Source organism: Octopus bimaculoides, chromosome 18 (assembly GCF_046866305.1).
Source record: "Octopus bimaculoides isolate indiv1 chromosome 18, ASM4686630v1, whole genome shotgun sequence".
Lineage (NCBI taxonomy): Eukaryota > Metazoa > Mollusca > Cephalopoda > Octopoda > Octopodidae > Octopus > Octopus bimaculoides.
In genome coordinates, this window is record NC_142945.1 from 1,476,162 (window position 1) to 1,485,836 (window position 9,675).

At 40.2% G+C, this 9,675-nt stretch overlaps 1 protein-coding gene across 1 annotated transcript in view; it reads left to right on the plus strand.

Annotated features, from left to right (window-relative positions):
• LOC106875967 (insulin-degrading enzyme-like) overlaps positions 1-9,675 on the plus strand; it is a 31,526-nt gene that overhangs the window by 10,048 nt on the left and 11,803 nt on the right. The window contains exons 6-17 of the mRNA XM_089365584.1: positions 280-449; positions 1,196-1,318; positions 1,913-2,025; positions 2,813-2,902; positions 3,069-3,141; positions 3,651-3,743; positions 5,824-5,915; positions 6,665-6,745; positions 6,879-6,982; positions 7,665-7,767; positions 8,337-8,432; positions 9,351-9,377. Of these exons, the coding sequence (XP_089221710.1) occupies positions 280-449; positions 1,196-1,318; positions 1,913-2,025; positions 2,813-2,902; positions 3,069-3,141; positions 3,651-3,743; positions 5,824-5,915; positions 6,665-6,745; positions 6,879-6,982; positions 7,665-7,767; positions 8,337-8,432; positions 9,351-9,377 (1,165 nt within the window). The remainder of the gene's footprint in view (positions 1-279; positions 450-1,195; positions 1,319-1,912; positions 2,026-2,812; positions 2,903-3,068; positions 3,142-3,650; positions 3,744-5,823; positions 5,916-6,664; positions 6,746-6,878; positions 6,983-7,664; positions 7,768-8,336; positions 8,433-9,350; positions 9,378-9,675) is intronic.

Genomic DNA, 9,675 nt, shown 5'->3' on the forward strand with positions numbered 1-9,675 from the left:
CGAACATGATTGTTGCCAGGGCCACGGATTGGCTTCCGTGCTGTTGACACGTGAAAAGCACCATTCGAGCGTGATCGTTGCCAGTGTCACCTTACCGGCACATGTGCCAGTGGCACGTGAAAAACAGCATTCGGGTGTAGTCATTGCCAGTGCTGCCGGACTGGCTCCCGTGCAGGTAGGACGTAAGAAACACCTTTTGCCATAATCGTATGTCAGCACAAATCTGTCCCAGACTTTGATCCAAATAATCTTTACACTTAATTTTTCTTTGACGCTTAGATTCGCCCAATTCTTCATCTCTCCCCTCTTCACCCCTTCTGCGACGGAGAGAGAAGTGAATGCTGTTAACTCAGAACACAACAAGAACATCCAGGACGACAACTGGAGGCTGCAACAGTTGGAGAGAACGGTTTCGGACCCAAGTCATGACTACTGCCGTTTTGGAACAGGTAACATTTAACAAGGGTTAGGGAGCTGTGTTTTTTGTGGTGTTTGTTTGTTTATCTGTCTAGGGGCCATGGAGATGTACGTCAGACAGTATTCGATTTAATCTGTTATGCTGTAGACATGTGATTAAGAAGTTTGCTTTGTAACTATATGATCTTGGGTATAATCACACTCTACAGCACCTTGGACAAGTGTCTTCCTCTGTAGTCTTAGACCTACCGAAGCCTTGTGGGTAAAAGTTGATAGATAGAGACTATGCAGAAGTTTGTGTGCATGTGTAAACATACGTATATATATATATATATATACACACACACACACACACACACACACACACACACACACACACACACACACACACACACACACGGGTGTATGAGTGTGCAAAATGGCTTTAGGACTAAAATATGTTGGGATGGAATGTTTGGTTTGGCATGGTTTACATGAAAGAACAGCCAAATCCTCTCAAAACATATTCTGCAGAATATATTGGATAATGCAGGTTTAAATACACAGTCTGGAAGCAAAAATGGTCAAGGTTGGAGGCCCTTTGCTTAGTCAGGGCTATCCTGGGGTTAAACAGCAACACCCACCTTGTATATTGATCCACCTGAATTGTCTCCCCTCACCTCCTGTTCTTTTCTCCTTTTTCGATCTACAGAAACCAGTAAAAGACTTGAAGAATGACTGAATGTTGAAGTGTTATTCTGTTATTGAAGTTTAATCAAAGAAACTATTTTTATTTCAGGCAACAAAGATACATTGGATGCAAAACCCAAAGATAGAGGTATCGATACCCGAGACGAACTTTTACGTTTCCATGAGAAATATTATTCCAGTAATATTATGACCTTGGCTGTGTTGGGTAAAGGTAAGTGTAGATTCTGCTATTCTTTCAGCCAAACATAAGACCATGAATTAGCAGAATCGATAAAGCGCCAGAGAGAATGGTCTGTAGCTTGTGATTAGAGGTTCTGGGTTCATATTCTGCTGAGGTCAGCTTTGCTTTTGTTCCTTTAAATGGTTAGTAAACATCAGGGTACCAGTCGAAGAACAGTGACTTGATGGGGTCGTCTGAGGCCCAGATGAGATACTTTGCAATATTTGTTTCAGCCCTTTGCTTTTTGTATTTAAATTCTTCACTTTGCCAGAGTCCCGTCACTGATAAGGTTTCCACAAAGGGTCAACATTGATTCCAATATTAAAAAAAAGAGATCATTTACCAAATTTCAATGAACTTACAGAAACTAATCTTGTCCTCTCTCCAGTGTGGAACCTATTATAAGTGGCAGGTAGTTCAGCCAGTTCTTTGGTTCGAGGGCTTGAAATGCAAAGAAGGGTCATATCCTAAAAAAAAAAAAAGCAGAAATATTAAAAGATTCACAACCATTTTAAAATTCTGTCAGTCCTGTTGTTTTTCTCAGACCATTCCTTATTGAATGTTTTTTTTTTTTATTGCTTTCAGAATCCCTTGATGAACTGACTTCAATGGTTCTACCATTGTTTGATAAAGTTGTCAATAAAAATGTTGAGATTCCTGTTTGGAATGAACATCCATGTGGCAGTGAACAAGTGAAGGTAGGTGTAATATTGCATTTGGGGACAGGTGACCATTAACAATAAAAGAACATCATAAACAGGAATGGTGAGTTACATTAGAACAGTATTTGTCTTGCATCTATTCATATTAGATGCCAATCCAACACATGTTTCTGCTGTGTAAGTGTCCTAATGACCTTTGATATTGCATTCATGTGCAAGGTACCTGCCTGCATTCTAAATCCCTATTCCTTTATGTTGTGTGTGATATAACCAGCAGAAGTTTGGGGAATGCTGTGCTCAAGACTCTTGGCTCTTGCATCACTTTGTAACTGCTGCCAATTTAAAATAATTAAACATATATGAAAGTGAAAGGGGTCCAGTGAACTTGCTCTGAGGAGTGGAATATCCAACGTTTTGGATTCAATCCTTCATCAGGGGGCAGAGAATAAGAGCAGATAAGGTTTACATCCTCTCAGCTGTTTTGAATTCTATTTTTCCTGTTTGTTATGCCAAACCTATATATATATATATATATATATATATATATATATATATATATGTGTGTGTGCGTGTGTGTGTGCATGAATGTATGTATGTATGTATACACACACGCACATAGAATTAAATGTCATGCTAGAGATTCAACCAAATAATTAGAATGAATTTGAACTCATGATGTGTTTGTAGTAGTCTGTCTGTTATGAAATGATAAATAGAATATGTTAGTTCCGACATTGTTTAAATGAAATAATAAAACCAAAATGGTGTTAAGTATTTATTAATTTCTTGATCTTCATCTCCTTCATGTTTTTTTGTCTTTCAGACCAGAGTTATTACGGTGCCTGTAAAAGACCTCAGAAATTTAGCCATTGTTTGGCCAATTCCTGATATCCAAGCTTACTATAAATCCAATGTAAGTAAAATCTAAGAACTATTTTGCGAGTTTGGAATATTTCTTCGTTATAATCCTTACCTTTTTTTTTCCTAGAATTTTATTTTGAGTCAGTTTTTTTGTTGTCTCTTAACTGACTCTAACTTGTGACTCCAGGAAAACTAACAGAGAATCTTTGATTTTTCAGCCCGGATTTTATTTGGCACATTTACTTGGACATGAAGGACGCAACAGTCTCCATGCTGAGCTGAAAGCTAAAGGTAACTTTGCATCCTCATCATTTAACGTCTCTTTTTTCCATGCTGGTATGGGTCGGATGATTTGACAAGAACCGACAGGCAGAGTTTTAGTCAAAGAAATCAAACCCAGAACTTTTGGGGTTTTAGTCTGATACTTATTCTACCATTCTTTTTTGCTGAACCACTAAGTTATGGAGATGTAAACAAACCAACACCAGTTGTCAAGTGGCAATGAGAGCAAGCACAAAGGCACACATATACACTCGTATATATATATATTTATATATATACATACACACACACACTTTGTAGGCCTTTTCTGTCAAATCCTCTCCAAAGGCATTGGTTGCCCCAGGGCCATAGTAGAAAACATTTGCCCAAAGTGCCATGCAGTGTGATTGAACCTGAAACCTCATGGTTGGAAAGTGAGCTTCTTAGCCATGCAGCCATTCCCGTGTATCAAGTATTTTTTTGGGGGTTTTTAAAGTTGTTTTTGTATTTATTGTTTCTTTGTTGTTGTTCCTTTTCAGGTTGGGTGAACACCCTTTATGTCTACATCAAATCAAGGGTCCATGGCTTTATGTTCTTCACTCTTGCAGTAGATTTAACAGAAGATGGAATGGGTAAGTTCCAACCTTCTTTGTATCTCTTCCGTAATGTGACTAATACCACCTTCTCCAACATCATCACTCTCACCACCACCACCACCATCATTAGCATCACCATCACTATCATTGTCATCATCATCATCATCATCATCATCGTTTAACGTCCGCTTTCCATGCTAGCATGGGTTGGACGATTTGACTGAGGACTGGTGAAACCGGATGGCAACACCAGGCTCCAGTCTGATTTGGCAGAGTTTCTACAGCTGGATGCCCTTCCTAACGCCAACCACTCAGAGAGTGTAGTGGGTGCTTTTACGTGTCACCTGCACGAAAACGGCCACGCTCGAAATGGTGTCTTTTATGTGCCACCCGCACAAGCCAGTCCAGGGGCACTGGCAACGATCTCGCTCGAAAATCCTACAGGAGCCAGTCAGGCGGTACTGGCAACGGCCACGCTCAAAATGGTGCATCTCATGTGCCACCCGCACAAGAACCAGTCCAGGGGCGCTGGCAACGATCTTACTTGGCTTGCCGGGTCTTCTCACGCACAGCCCATTTCCAAAGGTCTCGGTCCGTAGTCATCGCCTCGGTGAGGCCCAATGTACGAAGGTCTTGCCTCACCACCTCAGCCCAGGTCTTCCTGGGCCTACCTCTTCCACGGGTTCCCTCAACTGTTAGGGTGTGGCACTTTTTCACGCAGCTATCCTCCTCCATTCTCACCACATGTCCATACCAGCGCAATCGTCTCTCTTGCACGCCACAACTGATTGTGTTCACCGGGAGCCAATGAGGGAAGCCTCACCAAGAGTGTTCGACATGCTAGAAATACCAGCTGAATCCGCCAGACCACATCCTACAACCATAAAACTAAGTTTGTGGCAGGATATACCTTTGATCGTAAGCCTGCTCACACTTTACTAGTGTACAATATCATCGTCATCTTCGTTATTACCCTCATGGCCACCACCACTGATAGGTACATTGGATGTGAATGTAAATTGGTAAACGACTTCTGGCCACGTGATCATCTATCCAAAGCTTCTCCCCCTCTACGAAAGTTGTCTCCCTTAGGCAGGGTACATAACTCTGCTTCCTCTCGTTCGATTATAAAAAGAATGAAAATTCCCTTTATGCAGTTGAATGGTTTAACGGCGTGAAACTGCACCCACACACTTGTAACCTCTTCCTTCCACTCCCCCACGTCACTGTTAATTTGCCCTCATTTCTCCACCAACACAAATCGACGTTTCATTTCTCCCCAGACGCCATCGTCTTCTTCACCAGATTAAACATGTTCCAAAGTCAGAATTATTGGTAAAAACAATGGATGAAAGCCATTACCTCATCCAAGCTATACAGGTGTATAGAAACATAATTCTATACAATATTCTAATCATTATTAATTTCAAAATAACTGGAGTTATTTGTTCCAATCCTTTACATTCTGAGTTCAAATACCACCAACGTCAACTTTGCTTTTCGTCCTTTCAAGCTTAATAAAATTAAGTACCAGTCGAGTACTAGGCGTATGACCTTGCAGGTGGGGCCCAGTTAGAATTTTCTTCAGGTCGAGTAGCCCATCCCACTCAAAAGGTCCCTGAACAAGGTTTGATTAAGGATGATGAATGAGACACCCATGTTTCCAGAGGTGAATTATTGAAACCCCAAAGAATTCCTCTTATCACTTGGCTATGATGCTCCCCCACTACTTCTGCTCGTGATCAAAGATTCACATATTGTCAACCACCAAGGGACATCTGGTATTGAGCAGAATATTTGCTGTAACCCATCTTTTATACCAATTATTATTATTATTATTTTACTGGTATCAGCGGTTGGGCTGCAGCCATGCTAATGTGTTGTATTTGCAAAACAGAATTGGTAAATTCTGATAAGTTTAATATGCCTCAAGAAGACAAGAATCCACTAAATATTTCAAGCCAAACTGTTTGGCATAGAAAGTTTTTTAAAAGCAGTTTCCTCTCTCCAGTGAAAGGATTAAGGAATCTTTGCTGGCACAGATCAGCCTAAGTCACCTGGGACTTTTATTCCAGATCTTTGCTCAACTTTTGATCACCCTTACTTTGTCTTTCAGAGCATGTCAACGACATCGTCACATTGACCTTCCAGTATCTGAACATGTTGCGCAAAGAAGGGCCCCAGGAGTGGATATTTAAAGAATTTCAGGTTGGTTTCAGTTCATTTCAGCTTTCAAGGTCACATTGATAAGGGTTGTTGTATTTTCATTTTAAGAATAAGGACCCTGCTAACCCCAAATTGCTGTCTGTCTTATATCAACAACTTTGCAGTCATTTCATGTAACAAGCTCCCAGTTTATAGAGTAAAGGGGTTTGGTGATGGCAGCAGGAGATCCAGTCTTAAAAACATGCAGATATAACAATGTGATCCCTTTATCTCTGCTGTGAGTGCAGAATGATAAATTATCATACACATATATGTACATCACATGATGGGCTTCTTTCAGATTCCGTTTACCAAATCCATTTGCAAGGCTTTGGCCAGGCCAGGGCTGCAGTAGAAGACACCCAAAATGCCATGCAGTGGGACAGAACCTGAAAGTGCAGTTAGTAAGTGAACCACACTGCCTTGTCAGCACTTGTGTGTGCGTGTGTGTGTGTATGATGATCATGTTTTTTTTTGTTTGCTTTTCCATGCTGGCATGGGTTGGATGGGTCATCACAGACTGCATCAGTTCTTATTGAGAGTTGCAGCAGGGTTGGAGGACCACATCTTGCTCTCGTGTTCCATTTCTTTTATGATTTCTACATCCGGTTGCCATTCCTAATACCAAGTGATTTACAGAATTTACTGGGTTGATAGCACCAGCACTGCAAGGGTTGCCTTGTTCTATGCTAGATTGAATAACTTGTAGACATCCGTATCTATAATTTGAAATGTTTATTTTTGTGTTACAGAGTCTCAGCAATATGACATTCCGCTTTAAAGACAAAGAGAATCCTCGTAATTACGTGGTTCACTTGACAGACAATCTCCAGGTAAGCTGTGCAGACTTTCACTCAAAGTGGAGCACATTTTCATAATACTTTAACCTTTAATCAATTATTTCTATGAAATGACTAATGTATTTTAATAATATTTTAATTTTTCGTCTGTTATTTCTTCCTGTAGACTTTTGAAATGACTGATGTTTTGTGTGGTGAGGATATCTGGCGTGAGTATCGTCCTGACTTGATAAACGAGATTCTGGCTCTGCTTATTCCTGAGACCGTCAGGTGAGTTGTGATTATTTGCTCGGTTTTGTTAGTCTGCGTAATCTTTGGCCCAGGTAATGCTCCTCCGTTTGGGACATCACCAGACCTACGTACAGCACATATATACACATATATATACACCAGTATTTGTGCTTCAGTGTAAACTTTTCAGTGTTTACAACTTCGTTCTTGGAACGGAACAATTGTCTGAGTGCATGGGCAGCTCTTTTGCAAGATGTGGGCTGCATGAGGCATGGCACTTCGTCAGTTGGGCCACACCACTCGAAGAACTCAAAGCAATTGTCTTTCCTTAGTGTCTGTTTCAGAAAGTTTTGCAGGCTGTGCATTCTGCTTTCAAATTATACCGAGGTGGACATTGCCATTCACAGTTTATTAGTTCATACAATAAACGGCGGCCAGACACGTATTGGAAGTTGACTAAACTAATAGTGGTAACCCTAAATGACTTAAGGCTCAAAATTATTGCAGGCCACTGCCACCAGGTGGTGGCAGTGGTGGCGGCATTCATGGGTGTAGAAGTGATGGGGTTGGGGGACGATAGCAGTGGTATGATAATGGTGGTGGTGGTGAATCTTTTTTTTTATTTAATATGTTTTTATTACTGTTCCGATTTTGTTGTTATTTTATTGCTGCCGTTCTTCCAACATTAATTTCCAAATTATTCTTCTGTTTCTTTTTGAAGAATCTTTGTCATTGCCAAATCATTTGATGGAAAAACTGACCAGAAGGAACATTACTATGGCACTGACTATAAAGTTGAAAAAATTGATGAATCTGTCTTGGAGGTTAGTATTTAGTTGTGAATTAAACACACCCACCCACACACACAGCCTTTTATGTTTTACTTGTTTCAGTCATTAGACTGCAGCCATGCTGGAGCACCACCTTGAATTTTCAATGAACTTAATTGACCCCAGTACTTTTATTTTTGTCAAGCTTGGTACTTATTCTATCAGTTTCTTTTGCTGAACCACTAAGTTACAAGGATGTAAACAAATCAATAACTGGTGTCAAGTGATTGTGGAGGACAGACACACACACACACAAACACACATATATGATGGGCTTCTTTCATTTTCCATCTACCAAATCCACTCACAAGATTTTGGTCATCCCAAGACTATAGCAGAAGAAACCTGCCCAAGGTGCCATGCAGTGGGACTGAACCTGAAACCATTTGGTTGGGAAACAAGCTTCTTACCACATGGTCATATCTACACCTTTGGAAGACTTGAATAAACAAAACAGAAATAGTCTCTACAAATTGTTCAGTTTTGTTCTTTTTTTTTCGTCCCCTCATTTAGTGTTATTTCTAAACTTTGTCTGGCATCGATTTTACCATTCTATATTACAGACATGGAGAAACTGTGAAACGCATGAAAACCTTCAGCTTCCAATCCCAAATGAATTTATTCCAACCAATTTTGAAATCTTTAAAAGAGAGAAAGATGTAAGTCTTTTATGAAGTTGCTTTCAAGACATTGTTTTTATAAGACAGAACTTTTTGAGTGTCTCTCAGTTTGATGAGTGGGGCCGGGCTGAGTGAGTACCTCCTTGTGAGATATAATGTATACTTGAGTGGAGCAGCTTGATGACCATCTCTGTTTGATATATTGAGCACATGAATAAGAAGTATGTGAGTATTGAGTACATGAGTTTAACAGCTCTATGAGTATCTATGTGTTGCATTGAGTGAATTGAGTATAACGGATCTAAAAGTGTTTCTCTGTTATATTGAGTACAGGAGTACATGGGAATCACTCCATGGGAATCACCCTGTAAGATGTGTACATGAATATAACCGCTCTGTGAGTATCACTCCTAAGAGTAACTCTGTTAAATATTAAATATTAAATATTTAGAGTATAAGTATAACTGCTCTGTGAGTATCTCTCTGTTATATATACTGAGTATATGAATATAACAGCTCCATGAGTACATCATCATCATCATCGTTTAACGTCCGTTTTCCATGCTGGCATGGGTTGGACAATTTGACTGAGGACTGGCAAGCCAGGTGGCTGCGCCAGGCTCCAGTCTGATCTGGCAAGGTTGCTACAGCTGGATTCCCTTCCTAACGCCATCCATGCCGTGAGTGTAGTGGGTGCTTTTTACATGCCGCCGACACAGGAGCCAGTCAGGGCAGGGGCTAGGTACAAAAGTACAACAGCACTCTATCATGTGTAGATGTATTCGGTTATGTGAGTACAAGAGGTTTACGAGTATCTCTCAGTTATATTAAATACTGAAGCATACCAATACTCTAAGTATCTTTTTATTCACCATATTGAGTGTATATTTTAATTTCTTTTTTTTTTATTTCAAATTTTTTTTATTGGTTTTTAAACTTTTATTTTTTGTTTTTCAGTCATCTCCTTTGCCAGAAATTATAAAGGTCAGTAATTCTTTGGTCATTTTCAGTCCCCATTTTGTTATTATTGGTCAGCAGCAGACCGTAGGCTGGCAGAACCGTTACCATGCCAGGCAAAATGCTTCGCAGCATTTCGTCTGTGTTTATGTTCTGGGTTCAAATTCTGCCAAGGAGAACTTTGCCTTGTATCCTTATGGGGCAGTGGGGGAGGGGGGGGGTCAATGAAATAAGTACCAGTTGAGCACTGGGGTCAGTGTAATCAACTAACCCCTTTCCTCAAAATCTCAAGCCCTGTACTTTTGAAGTTATCTGGTAGAATAAT